This window comes from Amblyraja radiata, chromosome 9, assembly GCF_010909765.2.
Source record: "Amblyraja radiata isolate CabotCenter1 chromosome 9, sAmbRad1.1.pri, whole genome shotgun sequence".
Lineage (NCBI taxonomy): Eukaryota > Metazoa > Chordata > Chondrichthyes > Rajiformes > Rajidae > Amblyraja > Amblyraja radiata.
The window spans coordinates 5,644,937-5,667,262 of NC_045964.1; the positions used below are offsets into that span (position 1 = coordinate 5,644,937).

General features: G+C 44.1%; 1 protein-coding gene across 2 annotated transcripts in view; it reads left to right on the forward strand.

Annotated features, from left to right (window-relative positions):
* sos2 (SOS Ras/Rho guanine nucleotide exchange factor 2) overlaps window positions 1-22,326 on the forward strand; it is a 99,227-nt gene that overhangs the window by 73,628 nt on the left and 3,273 nt on the right. Inside the window, exons 13-22 of one of the 2 annotated variants that reach the window (XM_033026566.1) lie at window positions 273-376; window positions 1,846-2,068; window positions 3,896-4,015; window positions 8,068-8,230; window positions 10,164-10,281; window positions 11,041-11,213; window positions 11,772-11,888; window positions 12,871-13,129; window positions 15,084-15,137; window positions 18,056-18,097. In XM_033026566.1, coding sequence (XP_032882457.1) covers window positions 273-376; window positions 1,846-2,068; window positions 3,896-4,015; window positions 8,068-8,230; window positions 10,164-10,281; window positions 11,041-11,213; window positions 11,772-11,888; window positions 12,871-13,129; window positions 15,084-15,137; window positions 18,056-18,097 — 1,373 coding nt within the window. The remainder of the gene's footprint in view (window positions 1-272; window positions 377-1,845; window positions 2,069-3,895; window positions 4,016-8,067; window positions 8,231-10,163; window positions 10,282-11,040; window positions 11,214-11,771; window positions 11,889-12,870; window positions 13,130-15,083; window positions 15,138-18,055; window positions 18,098-22,326) is intronic. The other variant, XM_033026567.1, reaches the window with a different exon arrangement.

The following is a 22,326-nucleotide window of genomic DNA, read 5'->3' on the forward strand; positions in this document are numbered from 1 at the left end:
TTTTAATATCTGCAGAGTTTTGTATGGTCTTCACATTCTTTATTATATATATAACTTTATTATTATATAACTTGCAGTGTTAGAGCCACAGAGTCACACAGCACAGAAACAGGCCCTTCAACCCAACATGTTGAACAAGATGCCCTTTTGAGGGCATTTGTAGTTGTAAATCCTAATCTCTAAAGTTCTCTCTTCTAAGTTTGTGTTGCATTTTCACAACTAATGTGAAATGAGTGATTGAATTTTTTTACAAACTTGTTTCTTTTGTTTAGGGTGCTAAATGTTTTTCGGCATTGGGTAGAACATCACTTCTACGACTTTGAGAGAGACAACGTGCTACTTAATCGCTTGGAAGCATTTATTTCAAGTGTGCGAGGTACTTATTTTTGCTGAAAACTCTGTCTGTTGGGTCAGATGTTGACCACTTGTGTTACAAGTTACGTTGTGTTCATGCATTGAAGGGAATTCCTTTTACTATGAGTAACATTTAAACCTCAATTTCCTCTCATTGTTGCCAATTTACCCTTTGCTTTTCTGCAAAAGGTTTTGTTATTTTCTGCTTTAGTTTTGCAGTTCCTTTGGTTGTTTACAACCTTATAAAATGCATGTTTCTGGCTGTTTCCCATAAAGCCAAGTCCTGGAGTCGTGCACACTGCCTTTCCTGGCCCTGATGCTGAGAAATCAAGTTCAGCTGTAGTCACTGATTTAAACACTGACTCCCTATCATAGTCAGAATCAAACGTTGACTGGTGTTTGTGTAGGAAGAAACTGCAGACGCTGATTCAAACCGAAGATAGACACAAAAAGCTGGAGTAACTCAGCGGGTAGACAGCATCTCTGGAGAAAAGGAATAGGTGATGTTTTGGGTCGAGACCCTTCTTCAGACTGAGAATTATGGGAAAGGGAAACGAGATATAGACGATGATATGGAGAGGTATAGAACAAATGAATGAAAGATATGCAAAAAAGTAATGATGATAACGGAAACAGGCCAGGTGGGCTAGGTGTAAACGAGTTAAGGGCCTCTCCCACGAGCATGCGGCAAGCACGACCAAACCAGAAGCGGGGGCCGCGCGGAAGTCGAGTGATCCCCGTACAGGGCCGGTCCCACCAGCATGCGACTGCATGCGGCGAGCGCGACCAAACCGGAAGCGGGGGCTGCGCGGAGGTCGAGTGAGTGATGTGTAGTTCGAGCGAAGTCCGCGCGTGACGTATGGCATCAAGATGCTGCGTACTGCGTCGAGACACCGCGCACGCCTGTCGAGGCGGTGCGTACGGCGTTGAGGCGGCTGCGGGCCGGTAGGCCGTTGCCACGGGGAATTTTTGAACAGGTTTAGTTTTTCGGAGCCCCGCGCGATGTCGGGACCAGTCTGCACAACTCCATACGGCTCCGGCGATCGAAGTGGGACCGGCCCCGCGAGGCCGTACGGCTCAAGCGACCACGTTAGGTCGCGCTTGCCGCATGGAGTCGCATGCTCGTGGGACAGGCCCTTTACAGACAATGAGACTCAACAAGACGGAGAGAGAGGGGGTGCAAGGGTTACATGAAGTTAGAGAAATCAAGAGTCATACTGCTGGGTTGTAAGTTGCCCAAGCGAAATATGAGGTGCTGTTTCTCCAATTTGCTTTGTAACTAAGTTGTTGAATAACTTGTGACCTAAGATGTTGATTATGTTGTCTCATCTGTACGGTTAGTGCCCTAATGTCACCAAAGCCAGAAACTTCATGTCAATGAATATTTAAACTTTGTAGATAGTAATTATCCCTGGCTAAGTTCTATACATATTGAAATTATTTGAAAAGCTAGAGACCCTTAGAGTAACACACACTATGTTCTCTTTGCAGGGAAAGCCATGAAGAAGTGGGTTGAATCAATTACAAAAATCATTAATCGCAAGAGACAAGCTGAAGTGAATGGAATCAGCCATGCTATCACTTTTGAGAACCCACCACTGCAAATTGAATGGTACATTAGTCGGTCTGGACAGATGGAGACATTTGATCTCATGACCCTTCATCCCATTGAAATAGCACGGCAACTTACACTCTTGGAATCGGACCTGTACAGGTAAAACAGCAGTTGCGGTTTCACCAAATATGTTCAGATATAAAGTTTAAAGCTATCAACTTTTATGGGTGCTGTGCTTTGAGATAGCAGAGGACGACAGGTGGGGATTTGGTCCAGGTTCCCAGCACAACAGCCCAGGTAGAGGGAGGAACATGCCTGTGAGTTGTCAGAATGGGGAACCGCAAGAGCTTCAATGAATCTGCACCAAGCATAGTACAGGTGCACAACCTTTTATCCGAAAGCCTTGGGACCAGACACTTCTCGGATTTCGGAATTTTTTGGATTTCGGAATGGAAGATTTTTAGCGTAGATTAGGTAGGTAGCGCCGGCGGCTTGAAAAGTCTGGAGCGGCTGCCTCCTCCCCGGAGACCGGGGAATCATTGTAAATCATTGCTTAAATGTTAGTCAGTTAGTTTGGAGGGATTTTATGTGGTGGGGGGGGTGAAGGGGGAAACTTTAATTCTTAGTCCCCTACCTGGTCGGAGAGGCGGGGAGCGGGCAATGCCTTACCGGGTCGCCGTGCAGTAAGCTCCGGAGCGCTGTGGCCGCCGACTCCCAACATCGCGGAGCTGGGACTGCGGGCGTCCGGCCGCGGGCCGCGCTGGATTTGGAGCGCCGCGCAGCCAGGGGTAGAGTTGCCGGGGTCGGAGCTACAACCGGCGCCGCCCGCGGCCGGACGCCCGCAGCCCCAGCTCCGCGATGTTGGGAGTCGATGGCCACAGCGCTCCGGAGCTTACTGCACGGCGACCCGGTAAGGCATTGCCCGCTCCCCGTCTCTCCGACCAGGTAGGGGACTAAGAATTAAAGTTTCCCCTTCACCCCCCCCTCCCCCCCCCCCCCTTCACATAAAAGCCCTCCAAACTAAGTGACTAACATTTAAGCAATGATTTACAGATGTTTAAGTGTCTCCCCGGTCTCCGGGGAGGAGGCAGCCGCTACAGTAGTACAGACCTGGGTTGACCGTGGGTCGTTTCGGGTCAAGTTTGGCGCCCGCGAGCTTTGGTGTGCAGACGACATCCTGGAAAAAATGTCCGGTTTTCGGAGCTTTTCGGTTTCCGGAACTCCGGATAAAAGGTTGTGCACCTGTACGGTATAGTTCCATTGACCAGCAAGTGGGATGTAATAATTTCATGCATGCACAGATTAATGATTAAAATTAGCTAAAAGTGTGTATATATTTAAGCGCTACTTACAAAAAATATATAAATTATAAAAAATTAATTCAGGCCATTAACGCACAAGTATGGATCTCTTCTGTTCTTATTTTTAAAAAATTCAAAATAAACTTTATTCAGAGTAAAAAATATATACAATGCCAGAACTGTGCAAAAATTATTCCGACATTCTCGGAGGCTATACATACATACATTCATTTTGTCGATCCGTAGTGTTTACACGTTTTACCCTACACTTGCCACTCATGTAGGCCCTTGGGGTGATCTCCCTTCCCTCATTTGAGGGGCGTCTCCACCACACCCTGACCCCCAATGTCCAGCAGCAGAAGGACCCTAGACTATGGTCCTCCCCCACGGAGCCTTGGTGTTGGCTGCTCCAAGCTTCAGTGCGTCCCTCAGCACGGACTCCTGCAGGACACAGCGGGCCAGTCGGCAACATTCCCTGTCAGATATCTCGCTCTGCTGGGAGGTCAACATTTCGGGCTGACCAAAGAGCATCTTTCACCGAGATGATGACCTTCTAGCAGCACTGATGCCCGTCGCGGAATGTGTCCCTGGGAACAGTCCGTAAATCAGAGAATCTTATATGACTTTTTTCTTTTATTTGAGGACTTTTAAGAAATGTACGTGGCATTCTGTCCATGTTTTTCAGGGCTGTTCAGCCATCTGAACTTGTAGGAAGTGTCTGGACAAAAGAAAACAAAGAGGTGAATTCTCCAAATTTATTGAAAATGATTCGTCACACAACAAACCTAACACTGTGGTTTGAAAAGTAAGTCTATGTGATTGTATGACTTCTGTTTGTAATATACAGTGCATTCAGAAAGTATTCAGACCCCTTCACTTTTTCCACATTTTGTTGCGTTACAGCCTTATTCTAAAATGGATTAAATTCATTTTTTTAATCAGCAATCTACACACAGTAGCCCACAATAAAAAAGCGAAAACAGGTGTTTAGAAATTTTTGCAAAATAATTAAAAATAAATAACTGAAATATCACATTTACATAAGTATTCAGACCCTTTACTCAGTACTTTATTGAGGTACTTTGGCAGTGATTACAACCTCAAATCTTCTTGGGTATGACGCTACAAGTTTGGCACACCTGTATTTGGGTAATTTCTCCCATTCTTCTCTGCAGATCCTCTCAAGCTCTGTCAGGTTGGATGGGGAGCGTCGATGCACAGCTATTTTCAGGTCCCTCCAGAGATATTCGATCGGTTTCAAGTCCGGGCTCTGGCTGGGCCACTTACGGACATTCACAGACTTGTCACAAAGCCACTCCTGCGTTGTCTTGGCTGTGTGCTTTAGGTCGTTGTCCTGTTGGAAGGTGGACGTCTGCCCCAGTCTGAGGTCCTGAACGCTCTGGAGCAGGTTTTCATCAAGGATCTCTCTGTACTTTGCTCCGTTCATCTTTCCCTCGATCCTGACTAGTCTCCCAGTTCCTGCTGCTGAAAAACATTTCCACAGCATGATGCTGCCACCACCATGCTTCACCGTAGATATGGTATTGGCCAGGTGTTGAGCGGTGCCTGGTTTTCTCCAGACGTGACACGTGACACTTGGCCAAAGAGTTCAATCTTGGTTTCATCAGGCCAGGGAATCTTGTTTAGGTGCCTTTTGGCAAACTCCAAGCGAGCTGTCATGTGCCTTTAACTGAGGAGTGGCTTCTGTCTGGCCACTCTACAATAAAGGCCTGATTGGTGGCGTGCTGCAGATATAGTTGTCCTTCTGGAAGTTTCTCCCATCTCCACAGAGGAACTCTGGAGCTCTGTCAGAGTGACCATCGGGTTCTTGGTCACCTCCCTGACCAAGGCCCTTCTTCCCCGATTGCTCAGTTTGGCCGGGCGACCAGCTCTATGAAGAGTCCTGGTGGTTTCAAAGTTCTATTTAAGAATGACGGAGGCCACTGTGCTCTTCGGGATCTGCAATGCTGCAAAAAATGTTTTATACCCTTCCCCAAATCTGTGTCTCAACACAATCCTGTCTCGGAGGTCTACAGAATACATGGAGGAGGAGCCATCTATGGAGGAACGGCTGCTAACCAGCAGCCGTCCGTTAAACTCGCTTTTTTTAAAGTTTTTTAGTTAGTCCTGTCTCGTCCGTTTGGAGAAATGGACTTTTTAATGTGGGGGGTAGGGGGCAATTTTATTTCTGGGTCCCTACCTGGTCGGTGAGGCAGCTTTTTCTCCGGGCTGCCCGTCGACCCGTCCTCGCGGCCTACCAGCGGGCTAGGAGCGCCGTTTCCTGGCGGGGACCGCCCAGCACCTCGGCCTCGGTGGCGGCACAGCGCTGGAGCGCTATTTGTGGAGCGGAGCGGGCGATGCCTTGCCTGGGTCGCCACGCTGGATCGACGCGCTGGAGCTCCGGTGAGCTGGACCGCCGAGAGCAACACCTCCGGGCTGCGGGTCTGCGGAGCGGGCGGCGCCGATTTCAACATCGTGAGCCTGGGAGCTCCAAACCGGCGCGGCCTTGTCGGCTCCGGAAGCCGCGGTCTACAGCTTGGAAGCGGCCGTTCCAGGTGGCCCAGCCGCTGAGAGGACTCTCCCAACGCCGGGGCAAGACCACCCGGTGTGAACGGCCAGGAACATCGGGCCTCCATAGAGGCAACTGCGGTGGCAGGCCTGACTTTGGGTGAACTTGGGGCTGGGGACTTGACATTGTGCCTTCCCCCACAGTGGTATCCATTGTGGGGGGATGATTTTCTGTCTCTACGTAATCCTGTTAGTCTTTGTCCAAGATGGCTGCCGTGAAGGGAGAGTGGACGCTGGCGCGCTTTAGCTGCCGCTGCTCTCTCTTCACATTGTGTTTTTGATTTTCTGTTTTTGGACTGAATTCTGTTTTTAGTTTGTGTCTCTGTGATGTCTTTATTATTTATTTTACTCTGATTATATGTTTATATTCCTGTTAATCTATGTAAGGTGTCCTTGAGATGTCTGAAAGGCGCCCAACAAATAAAATTTGTTATTATTATTATTACAGACAATTCCTTTGTCCTCATGGCTTGGTTTTTGCTCTGACATGCATTGTCAACTGTGGGATCTTATATAGACAGGTGTGTGCCTTTCCAAATCATGTACAATCAATTTAAGTTACCACTTGTGGACTCCAATCAAGTTGTAGAAACATCTCAAGGATAATCAATGGAAACTGGATGCACCGAAGCTCAATTTTGAGTCATAGCAAAGGGTCTGAATATTTACGTAAATGTGATATTTCAATTATTTATTTTTAATTATTTTGCAAAAATTACTAACCTGTTTTCGCTTTTATATTATGAGATATTGTGCGTAGATTGATGATAAAAAAAATGACTGTAATCAATTTTAGAATAAGGCTGTAATGTAACAAAATGTGGAAAAAGTGAAGGGGTCTGAATACTTTCTCAATGCACAATATGTCATTGATTTTGATGAAAATGTAAATCTAGATTTTACAGATGCCACGAGAATTAGTGGAGTTGTGGACAGTGAGGAAGTTTGTCAAAAGAACCCGCAAGATCCAGATCAGTTTATTGTAGTTTAGAGATACAGCACAGAAACAGGCCCTTTGGCCCACCAAGTCCAACACCGACCATTAATCCCCACACACTAGGGACAATTTACATTTATACCAAGCCAATTAACCTAAAAACCTGTACATCTTTGGAGTGTGGGAGGAAACCAAAGTTCTCGGAGAAAACCCACGCAGGTCACGGGGAGAACGTATAAACTCCGTACAGACAGCACCCGTAGTCTGGATCGTACCCGGGTCTCTGGCACTAAGGCAGCACTGCACCACCATGCCGCCCCATTTGGAAATTTGGGCGGAGAATTGGCAGATGGAGTTTAGTCTGAGCAAGTGTGAGGTGATGCATTTTGGGAGGTCAAATGCAAGGGAAAAGTATACAACAAATGGCAGAACCATTAACAGCATCGATATACAGAGATTTAGGGTCCAGGTCGGTATCTCCCTGAAAGTGACAACACAAGTAGATAGAGTGGCAAAGAATGTCTAAGACATGCTTCCCATCATCGGTCGGGGCTTTGTGTATGAAAATTGGGAAGCCATATTGCAACGGCGTAAAGCTTTGGTTAGACTGCATGTGGAGTATTGTGGGCAGTTTTATACTGAAAAGAGAGTAGAGAAGATTTACAAAGATGTTACTGGGTCTCAAGCATCTGAGAGGTTGGGCAAGCTAGGACTTAATTCCTTGGAGCACAGAAGGGTGATGTTATAGAGGTGTATAAAATCATGAGGGGTATCGATAGGGTGAATGCAGTCTTTTACCCAGAGTAGGGGAATCTTAACTAGAGAACATGGATTTAAGGGGCATTAGCTGTAAAAAGAGGTGAAACATTAGCTAATATCTGGAGAAATGCTGGTTGTGGGAATATTGTGGAATTGGAAGTTAGATCTTGTAAAGAGGTTGGTTTCAGGTATCAGGACATTCAAACTTTTTATGGAAACGTTGACAGAGAATGAGTGCAGATTTAGGAATTTTATTGTTAATTAATTTTAATTTTCACTGTCCACAAATAAACTGTCTTTATGAATATTTTTGAATCACTGTTAATTGCCACAGTAGGGAAAGATTTTGTGTCTTTCACTTGTGAACATTTTGTCATCAACTTTATCAGCATCTTCTGTTCACTTCCTTCTTTACATTTGATTTGCTCCATGGTGAACATTGTGTTGGTAGCAAATTACAACTGCAATGCAATCTGAAAAGGGAAGTGAGATTGAAATGTTTTGCCGCTTATCTCAAAGTGTAAAATGTTTCAGAATGTGGAATTGTTCAGGTTCTCTGTTTGTGACTGCTGATATATTCTGTTTATTCTCAGGTGTATAGTGGAGGCGGAAAATCTTGAGGAAAGAGTGGCTGTTTTAAGTCGTGTTATAGAGATCCTACAAATATTCCAGGAGCTCAACAACTTTAATGGTGTGCTGGAGATTGTTAGTACAGTTAACTCGGTACCAGTTTACAGGCTGGATCATACTTTTGAGGTGAGCAGTGTGTACTGATGGCTTTAGTTTGTTTTGCATCTCTTGCTGCTCAATTCTTGCGTTTGTCTACAGAAATGTCATTGAATTAGAAAGCAATTGACGTGATTGACGAGGGAAGTCAAGGATAGCGTTAAAGCCAAGGAAGAGGCATATAAATTGGCCAGAAGAAGCGGAAAACCAGAGGACTGGGAGAAATTTAAAACTCAACAAAGGGTTAATTAAGAGAGGGAAAAAAGAGCATGAAAGAAAGCTTGCAGGAAATATAAAAACTGACTGTAAACATTTCTATATGTATGTAAAAAAGGAGAGTTGTGAATCTGGAATTCTCTGCCACAGAAGGCAGTGGAGGCCAATTGGCTGGATGTTCTCAAGAGAGAATTAGATTTAGCTCTTAGGGCTAAGGGAATCAAGGGGTATGGGAGAAAAGCCAGAACAGGGTAATGATTTTGGAGGATCAGCCATGATAGAAACATAGAAAACAGGTGCAGGAGTAGGCCATTCGGCCCTTCGAGCCTGCACCGCCATTCAATATGATCATGACTGATCATCCAACTCAGTATCCCATCCCTGCCTTCTCTCCATACCCCCTGATCCCTTTAGCTACAAGGGCCACATCTAACTCCCTCTTAAATATAGCCAATGAACTGGCCTCAACTACCTTCTGTGGCAGAGAATTCCACAGATTCACCACTCTCTGTGTAAAAAATGATTTTCTCATCTTGGTCCTAAAATACTTTCCTCTTATCCTTAAACTGTGACCCCTAGTTCTGGACTTCCCCAACATCGGGAATAACATATGATCATATAATATATGATCATATTGAATGGTCATATCGTGCTGGCTCGAAGGGCTGAATGGCCTACTCCTGCACCTATTTACTATGTTTCTAGTCTGTTGCAGAATCTGTGTTGTTACAACGACCATTGTAAAGCTGCACAAATAGTTGGCAAATTCCTTTACTTTTTGTAGTATAATTTTTCTTCTTCTGTATTTTAAAATTATATTTTCTTAATTGCCTTATTTGCATGGTTTTAAATGTTAGCAATATTTAGTAATTCGGACTGTGTTGAAAGCAGGCAAGGCTAGGTTCTGGGGCATTGCCAGCAGCTGGTGCCTTTGAGAGGAGTCTGGCAGTTGGGGCTTCTTCAGGACATCGATGGAGGTCCCATTGTTGCCCAGACGCACCCGTGGAGGTACCATTGTTACCCACCCATGGAGGTCCCATTTAACCACAGACCCTCCCATGGAATTGTTGCCCATGTCAATCCATGGAGATCCCATTGTTTCCCACCCATGGCGCTCCCATTGTTGCCCACCCATGGATCTCCCATTATCGTCAGACCCACCCATGTATCTCCCATTGTTGCCCAGTGATGGAGTTCCCATTGTTGCCCAGACCTACCCATGGAGATCCCATTATTGCCCAGATTCTATCAGGGCGTTGAACAAGGACAGAGGCAAGCTTGAGGTCACAAGGTCCCATGCCAGTGTCCCTCAATTTTACCTCTTAACAGATCTATTTATAATTTGTAATAATAAGCAGCAACAAGAGAAAAGATACATAATTCATAAAATTGTACATTATTATTATCAAATTATAATTAAATATTTTATGGTAAATTTCAGCCTCTGTCCAATGTACAGTCTTGAGGTAATTGTGTTGTTCTAATGGTTGAAATGCTTTGTGCCTCGTGCTTATCCTTATACGTTCCTTCCAAATCCTCTCTCCGCTGTCATTAAATCCTTCCTGATCTGTTTGCCCGTTGATCCGCGGATGAAAGAGGGGTTTGAAAATTAATAGCATTTGCAAATTAATTTTGAATAACATTCATTTATTGGATAATATTGATTTTTATATCTAGGAATTTATTTTTTTGGTTTAAGAGCATGCATTTTTGTATATTTGCTTACAACTTTCTATATTTTGCATAGGCATTGCCAGAAAGAAAGAAAAGGGTTTTGGAGGAAGCAGTGGACCTAAGTCAAGATCACTTCAAGAAGTACCTGACCAAGCTGAAGTCAATAAACCCACCTTGTGTGCCTTTCTTTGGTAGGAAATTCAACTACTTATCTCCCTGGTTCCTTGAATTGATTCAGCAATGAATTGTGCAAAGTACCACTTTTCAGTTCAGTTTTTTGTCATGTGTACCAAGGTACAGTGAAAAGCTTTTGTCGCGTGCTAACCAACCAGCGGAAAGAGAATACATGGTTGCAATAGAGCCATTCACAGTGCAACGTAAAGTCTGAACAAAGATAGTCCGAGGGTCGCCGATGTGGTAGATAGTAGTTCAGGATTCCACTCTGGTTGTGGTAGGATGGTTCAGTTGCCAGATGATAACAGCTGGGAAGAAACCGTCCCTGAATCTGGAGGTGTGCGCTTTCACACCTCTGTACCTTTTGCCCAATGGGAGTGGAGAGAGGAGGGAGTGACCAGGGTGCGACTGGTCCTTGATTATGCTGCTGGCCTTGCCGAGGCAGCGTGAGGTATAAATGGAGTCAATGGAAGGGAGGTTGGTTTGTGTGATGGTCTGGGCTGCCTCCACAATTCGCTGCAATTTCTTGCGGTCTTGGATGGAGCTGTTCCCAAACCAAGCAGTGATGCATCCTGATAAAATGCTTTCTACGGTGCATCTGTAGAGGTTGGTTTAAATCCATGCAGTTTGTCAGGCAGTCTGTGCTTTCATGTTTTAATCTCAGTTCTTAAATTGTATGAAAAATTGAACACGTGATTTTGTTTTTCTTTATCTGTGTTAAGCATGTTTGTAGTTTTATTTTGAGTTGAAATTTCATACACTATTTCCATTCAAAGGTATTTATTTGACAAACATCCTGAAGACGGAAGTGGGGAACCCAGATTTCCTGAAAAGATGTGGGAAAGAATTGATCAATTTTAGCAAGCGCAGGAAAGTGGCAGAAATCACAGGAGAAATTCAACAGTATCAAAATCAGCCCTACTGCCTACAAGTGGAAACAGATATAAAGGTAACTCACTTGGTACTAACTTTTTTTGTCAGGATTTAGATTTTGATATGCCATTTAAACTAAGTGTAGAGTGGCCTGACCAAGTCACCACAGCTAGGGGAAACCACTCCAGTAGAGGGAATACAAGGAAGCATGGCTCGGAGAAGGCATGGTATATTTAGTGAGCTAGATGCTGTTCTCCACAGCCAAAATCTAAAAGGCACAGTGGTAGAGCTACTGCCTTACAGCGCCATAGACCCGGGTTCAATCCTGACTACAGGTGCTTGTGCAGAGTTTGTACGTTCTCCCCGTGACCTGCATGGGTTTTCTCCAAGATCTTCGGTTTCCTCCCACACTGCAAAGCCGTACAGGTTTGTCGGTTAATTGGCTTGGTATAAATGTAAATTGTCCCAAGTGTGTGTCGAATCGTGTTAAGTGTGCGGGGATTGCTGGTCGGTGGGCTGAAGGGCCTGTTTCTGCGCTGTATCTCGAAACTATACTAAACTAAATTTGAAAATCAGTTTCCCCACTATATTTCACTAAAACTTACCTGGAAGTTCTGTTTGTGTTGATACACAGAAGTTTTTTGAAAATCTGAATCCAATGGGAAATATGAATGAAAAGGAGTTTACAGACTATTTGTTCAACAAATCCTTGGAAATTGAACCACGTAACTGCAAACAACCGCCACGATTTGTAAGTGATCGCTCAGTAACTCGTAGAGTTCCGTTTAATCTATGTGCTTTTGATAAGTTAGGTATTTTAAAATGAGTATCTGGATAGAAATTTAGAGTCACTGCGCTGATTCATGTAGTTGATAATTTTAAATGCCAAATTAATTATTTAAAACACATCAACAGTACTACTATGTTGATAGTCAAGTAATGAATTGGTACGTGGCTCACAGCTAGCATAAAACTGTATGAAGTTACAATGCACCAACACTGTATCCATCCTTCTACAACAACCTGTTATTTCATCAACACTTTTTTTAAACAGTTGACTCCTTCATAACATTATGTTGGTTTGGAACCATAATAATTATACCCCTCTAATGAATGACTAAATTTTCTCTTAAAACAAACGCAGCGTTGCACATTTAGAATTTAGACCTGAAACATTCGCTCCGCAGATGCTGCCTGATTCTGCTGACTATCTCCATTCATTTACATTTTGTTTCTACAAATTAAATAACTGATTGTGAATTAAAATAACAAACATTGTGTTCTTGTTGCCCATCGTGGATGCACTTAACTTTGACTTTGCTAACCAGGCAAAAATAAAATTCCTTTGCATTTTGAAAGATTCCTCTTTCTTAGCTTGCTTTACACATGCAAAGAGAATGTTATTGGAGCTCTTAATACCAGTAACTAGGCTGGAGAAACTAATTATTTGTTCGTTGTGAGCCCATCAGTATTAGTGTAGATGCATCTTGGGCATGGGCTTTGGGCCGAAGGACCTGTTTTTATGCTCTATGACTGTCTCTAAGAAAGCAAAACTTAAATAAGCACTGTTTTAACTAGTTCTAAATTATCGTTAAGCGAACTACATTATTGCCCTTTCACATCATATTAAAAAATGGATACTATTTGATTAATTGGTTACATTTTATTATTGAGTAAGAATGTAAGTTACTTTAGAGCTGTGGTGATAGATCACCTTTGTCTTGTCTCTTCAGCCAAGAAAATCTTCATATTCTTTGAAATCTCCTGGAATAAGGCTTAATCCTCCAAGACATACCTCTACCTCTGGGACCTTAAGAAACCCTATGCCTTTGGAGCGTGAACCACGGAAGATCAGCTTTAGTCGAATTCCTGAAACGGATAATGAATCAACAGTCTCTGTTCCAAACTCTCCCAACACACCATCAACCCCCCCGGTGTCTGCTTCTTCCGATCTCAGTGTCTTTGGGGACGTGGACTTGCCCAGCTCTGGCAGTGAGTGTCATTCTCTGTTGTTCAATATCCCCAGAGTTAAAATTAATGTGTCTCCACTGTTCCTGTAAAGGCATTCATTTTCAAGTTCAACAAATTACTAGAGTAACTCAGCATTTAAGAAGGAACTGCAGAACAATCGAAGGTAGACAAAAATGCTGGAGAAACTCAGAGGGTGAGGCAGCATCTATGGAGCGAAGGAATGGGTGATGTTTCGGGTCGAGACCCTTCTTCAATCTGAAGAAGGGTCTCGGCCCAAAACGTAACCCATTCCTTTGCTCCATAGATGCTGCCTCACCCGCAGAGTAACTCAGCGGGTCAGGCAGCATCTCTGGGGAACATAGATAGGTGACGTTTCGGGTCATGACCCTTCTTCAGACTGGAGTCTGTAGATTACAATCTGAATAATGGTAGACACAAAATGCTGGAGTAACTCTGCGGGGCAGACAGCATCTCCGGAGAGAAGGAATGGGTGACATTTCGGGTCGAGACCTTTCTTCAGACTGATTCAGTCTGACCCGAAACATCACCCATTCCTTCTCTCCAGAGATGCTGTCTGTCCTACTGCGTTGCTCCAGCATCTGCAGTCTTTTGTGCCTCCATTAATTTTGAAGTGTTTTGTCATTTTGTTTTTGAAAAATATTTCTAGAGTCTACTAATTGTTTCTTTAAGTTCCTCAGCGATGTAGTTGGTATGCAACTGAATGGTTTAGCAACAAGTCATTCAATTAAGAAGATCACATAGAAGATCACATATGAAACATATAAGATTGTTAAAGATTTGGCAGGAAACATGTTCCCGATGTTGAGGGAGTCCAGAACCAGGGGCCACAGTTTAAGAATAAGGAGTAAGCCATTTAGAACGGAGACGAGGAAACACTTTTTCTCACAGAGAGTGGTGAGTCTGTGGAATTCTCTGCCTCAGAGGGCGGTGGAGGCAGCTTCTCTGGATGCTTTCAAGAGAGAGCTAGATAGGGCTCTTAAAGATAGCGGAGTCAGGGGATATGGGGAGAAGGCAGGAATGGGTTACTGATTGGGGATGATCAGCCATGATCACATTGAATGGCTGTGCTGGCTCAAAGGGCCGAATGGCCTACTCCTGCACCTATTGTCTATTGCCTATTATCACACATGTTTAATTAAAGTCACACTTTCCAAGTTTGCTCACTATGGTCAGAAAAATAGTGGACACCTTGTAGATGGGAGAGAAACAAAAGTGTGATGTGGCCATGAGATATATTTAATAGAAGATATATTTGATTAGAACTTAGTATGATATCAGATAAGATCACCACAATGTAGTCATCAACATAGTCTATACTTATCAAGCGCAATTAGAAGTTTACTGATAGATGAGTTGTGGCTGGAACTTCACATGTGGTTAGTGGTGCTGAATCTTTGTGGTTACGTCAATATTCTGTGGCCAGTCCCTGAAACCCATTCCTTTGACGTCAATGGAATAAATTTCAGAAGGAAAGTTCAACCCGATGATTTAAATATATACTTCACTTTGTGATACACTGATGATATAATATACTTCATTTCGTTCATGTTCAAAAGTGATAGGAGCAGAATTTGACCATTTGGCCCATCAAGTCTACTCTGCCATTCAATCTTGGCTGATCTATCGTTTCTTCTTAACCCCATTCTCCCCATAACCCCTGACACCCGTACTAATCAAGAATCTATCTATCTGCTTTAAAAATATCCATTGACTTGGCCTCCACAGACTTCTGTGGCAAAGAATTCCACGGATTCACCACCCTCTGTGCCATTGACCAGGTATAAATTTGTAGATAAAGGTCTCGCTGACACCACATTGAATAGAAATGTTTTTTTGTGGATTATAAACTAGCTCAAAATAGCTCTTTCCAGTTTTAATGAATGTTTAGAGCGATGCATGGTGTAGGCCACTGACATAGACTGAGACTGATCTGATTTGTGTGTTTGTGCTGCAGGTAGTTCCAGTTCCATTTGCTCTGCAGTCTTTGCTCCAGTTCTCTTTTCCAGTGGTATGTCTTTCCATGTTGGGTCTTTCCAGTAACTTGTTCAGTGTTCCTGCCTTCTCTTTTAGTTGACTGGCCTTTTCATAAGCAGCTGGCATGAATCTTGCTAATTTGATGCTTGTTGTCTGTTTTTCTTTGCTCTTAATATAAAGTGTTTTTCTGTTTTTGCTTGGGGTTTATAAGATTGATTTGTACTGTTTCACATCATTTTAATAATAATAATAATAAATTTTATTTATGGGCGCCTTTCAAGAGTCTCAAGGACACCTTACAAAAATTGAGCATGTAGAGGAAAAACATGTAAGGGGAATGAAATAAATAGTGGAGACATGACTAGTACACAAAGTAAAGACAGAATTCAATACAAAACACAGTATGAGGCAATTAATGCACAGATGAAAAGGGACGGGGACGTGGGGCTAAGGATAGGCAGAGGTGAAGAGATGGGTCTTGAGGCGGGACTGGAAGATGGTGAGGGACACGGAATTGCGGATCAGTTGGGGGAGGGAGTTCCAGAGCCTGGGAGCTGCCCTGGAGAAGGCTCTGTCCCCAAAACTGCGGAGGTTGGACTTGTGGATGGAGAGGAGACCGGCTGATGTGGATCTGAGGGACCGTGAGGGTTGCTAGGGGGAGAGGAGGTCAGTGAGATATGGGGGGGCCAGATGGTGGAGGGCTTTGTAGGTGAGGACCAGGATTTTGTAGGTGATCCGGTGGGAGATGGGAAGCCAGTGAAGTTTTTTGAGGACTGGAGTGATGTGATGCCAGGATTTGGTGTGGGTGATGAGTCGGGCGGCTGCGTTCTGGACCAGTTGGAGTCGGTTGATGTAGGTGGAGCTGATGCCAAGGAGAAGTGAGTTGCAATAGTCCAGTCGGGAGGAGATGACTTTGATTCTGTGATCAGAATTATGTCAAATGCTTTGAGTGATTTAGTCTTTTGTTGCCGTATTCAAATTCCTACTTTATAATATTGTGTCGATAGACCTATGCTGGTGTTCCTGTTGATGCATTACCTAAGCAAGCTCGTTAATCCTATCTCAGAGTGTGCATTTACATCAAACCTAGAAACACAGAAAATAGGTGCAGGAGGAAGCCATTCGGCCCTTCGAACCAGCACCGCCATTCATTGTGATCATGGCTGATCGTCCCCAATCAATAACCCGTGCCTGCCTTCTCCCCATATCCCTTGACTCCACCAGCCCCTAGAGCTCTATCTAACTCTCTCTTAAATCCATCCAGTGACTTGGCCTCCACTGCCCTCTGTGGCAGGGAATTCCACAAATTCACAACTCTCTGGGTGAAAACGTTTTTTCTCACCTCAATCTTAAATGGCTTCCCCTTTATTCTAAGACTGTGGCCTCTCGTTTGGGACTCGCCCAACATTGGAAACATTTTTCCTGCATCTAGCTTGTCCAGTCCTTTTATAATTTTATATGTTTCTATAAGATCTCCCCTCATCCTTCTAAATTCCAGTCTTTTCAATCTTTCCTCATATGACAGTCCCGCCATCCCAGGGATCAATCTCGTGAACCTACGCTGCACTGCCTCAATCACAAGGATGTCCTTCCTCAAATTAGGAGAGCAAAACTGAACACAATACTCCAGATGTGGTCTCACCAGAGCCTTATACAACTGCAGAAGAACCTCTTTAATCCTAGACTGAAATCCTCTTGTTATGAAGGCCAACATGCCATTAGCTTTCTTCACTGCCTGCTGTACCTGCAGGCCAACTTTCAGTGACTGGTGTACAAGGACACCCATGTTGCAATAGAATGCTTCATGGAGAATCATTTCTAATTAAAAGATGTTTATTGCACGCATGTTAATGCAGGGAGTAGCTCACACATAAGCTTTAGACATATATGTGCTAAAGGATATTTAACGTGAGATTTCCAGTAATAAATGAGCCATATTGATTTTCTCAAATGTCCTTCTGAATTATGAAAATGAACTTGCACAAGACTGATCAACGATATAACTGCCAGTGCACACACACTACACAATTACATCATTACATTTAGTGTCTCGCATTGATTTCAATCTTTGCATTGAGTTTTGACCAATTAAATATAAAGCTTTATAAATAATTTCATGTAAGGATTATCAAAATAATGAAAACCTTTAATAAAAATATTATACTTGTTTTTATTTAAGTATATAGTTTGATATAGATTTGGGCGGCACGTTGGCGTAGCTGGTACAGCTGCTGCCTCAGCACCGGAGACTGGGTCCGAACGTGACCTTGGGTGCTGTCTGGGTGGAGTTGGCACGTTCTTCCTGTGACCACGTCGATTTCTACCAGGTGCTCCAGTTTCTTCCCACATCCCAAAGACATGCAGATTTGTAGGTTACTTGGCCTCTATAAAATTGCCCCTGGTGTGTAAGGAGTGGATGAGAAAGTGGGATAACATAGAACCAGTGTGAACGGGTGGTCGATGGTCAGCGTGGGCCATAGGCACATATCCTTCAATCAATTACGGTGGTCAGTATTGCTGAAGAGGCAAATTCTTAATTGTCGCAAGGTCTGGTAATTAATGTATAAATTTGAAATTCACTCCTGTTCGCCATATGTAATATTCTTGTTAATTCAGAGAGCCCATCTGGATGCATTAATGCTCTTCACGGTGTTAGCAATATGGTGGGACACCTCCCGCAGTTTTACAATATCTTTCCTGTTTGATGAAAATGCACTTGGCAATCAACAAGTAAACGTGACATCATTTGCACGTGGAACACACTTGGACATATATTTTAGTGGGGGGGTTTGTTCACCAGCAAGGAAATAATTCAACATTTAACATTGTTCCATTAATATAAATCACTGTGCATCCAAGGGTTGATTTGTGCATTTCTGGTATCTTGTATATGTTATCATGCCTTAATTATCAAATCTTATTTCTAAACCATTTGTTCTTTTCTCTTTATAGGCAACAACAGCATTTTTGCACCTGTCCTGTTGCCACCATCGAGTAAGTGGAGCTATTTTATTCAGTTTGAGATAAGAGCAGAAACTTCTGAAGGTCTGAGAGAGACCAGTAATGACTGCGTTTTGTATTCCGTAGTTCCAGAATCGATTTCCCTCCAATTACACGTCCATTGGGCAGATTAGCCATTACTGTCAGTCTTCAATGGCCTTTCTGAATCACCAGCTCTGTTCCCCCCTTTCCCTTCATCTGCACCTTAAACACAGTAGTTTCCCACACTCCCCCCCTTCACTTCATCTTAAAACATACTTACTTTCTAAACTAAATGTTCGCCATTCTGACAAAAAGACATAGACGGCATGGTGGCACAGTGGTAGAGTTCCAGTGCCAGAGATCCGCGTTCAATCCTGACTACGTCTGCTTGTCTGTTAGAAGTTTGTACATTTTCCCCGTGACCTGCATGGGCTTTCTCCGGGATCTCCGGCTACCTCCCACACTCCAAAGACGTACAGGTTTTTAGGTTATTTGACTTGGTATAATCATAATATTGTCCCTCGTGTGTGTAGGATTGCGTTAGAGCGCGGAGATAACGGGTCGGCATGGACTCAGTGGGCCGAAGGGCCTGTTTCCATGCTCTAAACCTGAAATATTCACCATTTCTCTTCCCAGAGATACTGCATGGCCCACTGATTTTTTTTCCTGGGATTTTAATTTTGGTTTCAGAATATCTGCAATATTTGGTTTATTTTACCTTCACTTTAATTATTTGTTTATTTCTTTTGAGACAAAAATAGTAGTAATCCAGTTTCCTAACAATGTTGTGGATTTCTTTGTCTTTAAGATTGAGTCTACTTCCTTCTATTTCTACCGAGCCACATTCTGCCTCTGAACCTTTTTCTCACTTCCCTCACGTGTTCCCTCTTTTCCTTCAACTCATTTTGTTCATTTAGACAAACTCGTACTCCTTGTATCTTATTCTCACTGAATTTCTGACCGCCCTGTTTCCTTGCCTGACTCCTAGCTGGCATGCAAGTGGTTCTTTCATAGAAACATAGAAATTAGGTGCAGGAGTAGGCCATTCGGCCCTTCGAGCCTGCACCGCCATGCAATATGATCATGGCTGATCATCCAACTCAGTATCCCGTACCTGCCTTCTCTCCATACCCTCTGATCCCCTTAGCCACAAGGGCCACATCTAACTCCCTCTTAAATATAGCCAATGAACTGGCCTCGACTACCCTCTGTGGCAGAGAGTTCCAGAGATTCACCACTCTCTGTGTGAAAAAAAGTTCTTCTCATCTCGGTTTTAAAGGATTTCCCCCTTATCCTTAAGCTGTGACCCCTTGTCCTGGACTTCCCCAACATCGGGAGCAATCTTCCTGCATCTAGCCTGTCCAACCCCTTAAGAATTTTGTAAGTTTCTATAAGATCCCCTCTCAATCTCCTAAATTCTAGAGAGTATAAACCAAGTCTATCCAGTCTTTCTTCATAAGACAGTCCTGACATCCCAGGAATCAGTCTGGTGAACCTTCTCTGCACTCCCTCTATGGCAATAATGTCCTTCCTCAGATTTGGACTTGATTTCATCTTGACATTTTGGAGTGGTCACAGCTCTATACGTTTTAAGATTGTTTAGGGAGAAGGCTGGACCTTGGATGAAAATACTGAATTGAAACAAGGAAAACAGCAACCTTATTAGGCAGGAACTCTGGAGGGTACATGCATTATTGTTATTGGATAAGCCCTCATCTGACATGTGGGAGGTGTTTAAATTTAAGTTGATCAAAATTCAAAAGCAGCATGTTCCAGTAAGGAGAAGGGATAACAACAGCAAAGTAAGGGGACCATGGATGACCAAAGAGGTTGTACATTTATTCAAAAGGAGAAAGCATGCAAGAGGATGAAATCAGACAGGGCATTTGAGGAATATAAAGAAAAGCAGAAAGAATGCAAGCAGGCAATTAGAAGGGCCCATAAAATAGATTGCCATTTTCCCTCTCACCTTAAACCTATGTCCTCTAGTCCTCGATTCCCCTACTCTGGGCAAGAGCCTCTGTGCATCTACCCGATCTATTCCTCTCATGATTTTACATACCACTATAAGATTACCCCGCATCCTCCTGCGCTCCAAGAAATAGAGTCCCAGCGTACTCAACCTATCCCTATAACTCAGACCCTCTAGTCCTGGCAACATCCTCATAAATCCTCGTAAATCTTCTCCAGCTTGACAACGTCTTTCCTACAACATGGTGCCCAGAACTGAACACGATACTCTAAATTTAGTCTCACCAACATTTATATAACTGCAACGTGACCTCCCAACTTCTGTACTCAATACTGACTGATGAAGTCCAATGTGCCAAAAGCCTTTTTGACCACCCGATCTACCTGCGACTCCACCTTCAAGGAACTATGCACCTGCATTGCTAGATCCCTTTACTCCACAACATTCCCCAGAGCCCTACCATTCACTCTGTAGGTTTTGCCCATGTTAGACTTTCCAAAATGGAACACCTCACGTTTCTCTGTATTAAATTCCATCAACCATTCCTCAGCCCACCTGGCCAATCGATCAAGATCCTGCTGCAATTTTTCACAACCATCTTCTCTATCTGAAAAACCACCCACTTTTGTATCATCAGCAAACTTGCTAATCTTGCCGTTTATGTGCTCATCCAAATCATTGATATAGATGACAAACAGCTATGGGCCCAGCACAGAACCCTGAGGCACACCACTAGTCACAGGCTTCCAGTCCGTGAAGCAACCTTCCACCATCACCCTCTGCTTCCTTCCATGAAGCCATTTTTCTATCCTGATGCTCTTCCTCATGCGGATTCTCCTTTCAGGGAATGTAGAATGCAGACATGAGGATCAGCATCATGTGTGACCTGACAATATCCCCTCTACTTCGCCATCATCTCTCTCCACACCTCAGCCTTATTGTTTAATCCTTTTGATCTGCGCATCAATGAGCTGTCAACCAGGGCAGGACATCCACCATGAACGATAGGGCCCTGCAGAGCGGTGTAGAGCAGAGTACAAGTACAGAGTTCCCCGAAAGTGGCGTCACAGGTAGACAGGGTGGTGAAGGCGGCTTTTAGCATGCTGGCCTCCTTTGGACTCCTGGTCTTAGTCTATTAGTATTGTGATTAAGTCTGAGTTTTGTTTTTACCCCGTGTGGTCGTCACCATAATGGTCCTATGTCTTCACTGGTGCAGTCATCCACATTCACTGAAACATCATCCGTGCCTTTACCACGTCTATTCCAAATCTACCCTACCTGACCTTGAATCATCTGGCCGCACTGTATGATCGGTGGGCGGCGCGACTCACGTCGCAGCGGCCTCTACAGTCCGTCTGTCTTTTTATTATTTTTTGTCTCGTTTGAATGTAGTTTTTATTATTTTTTTTTTGTGTATGTGTGTGGGTATGTGTGTGGGGGGCGGGGGGTGGGGAAACTTTAAAAATCTATCCCCTGCATGGAGAACCCGACCTTTTCTCTGTCGGGTCCCCGTTGTCATTGGGGCCTAGCACCGTGGAGCGGCCTCCAGCAGGAACGACCTGGGGCTCCAGTCGCGGAGCCTGCGGACCGACTCACCATCCGAGTTCGGAACGGGAGGAGCGGTGGTGGCGAGCTGCTGCGACCCGACCCCGGGGATTCGGAGGCTCCAACCGCAAGTCTGGCAGACAGGAACACCGGGAGCCCGGAGCGCGGCCTTGCATCACCCGGCGCGGCGTTAATGGCCGCGGGACAATTACCATCGCCCGCCGGGGGCTTTGACTCTGACATCGGGAGGGGAATGGGAAGTGCAGGGGAGAGATAAGTCTTTGCCTTCCATCACAGCGAGGAGGAGATGCGCTGTGATGGATGTTTGTGTAAATTGTGTTGTGTCTTGGTTCTTTCTTGTGTGTATGACTGCAGAAACAACATTTCGTTCGAACCTCAATGGGGTTCAAATGACAAATAAATTGTATTGTATTGTATCCTGTGGGACCAACCACTCATCGTCCTGTTTCTTCTTGCTGTCCTGCAATGATGTGTTGTTCCCCCATATCGATAATTTAAAGCTGTTACTTCTGTGTTTGGATCCCAGCCCTTCTGTCCCACCAAAGTGGACATGAACCTTCCTGAACTCCCTCTTCCTCTGACACTGGCCTTGGTAAAATCCTCCATTGTCCTTGCTGTACTGTCGGGGCAGTGCTTACAAATGTCCATTCCCACACAAACACTTCCACCTTCACCACCTCCTTTTGAGACCATCATTAGTTTA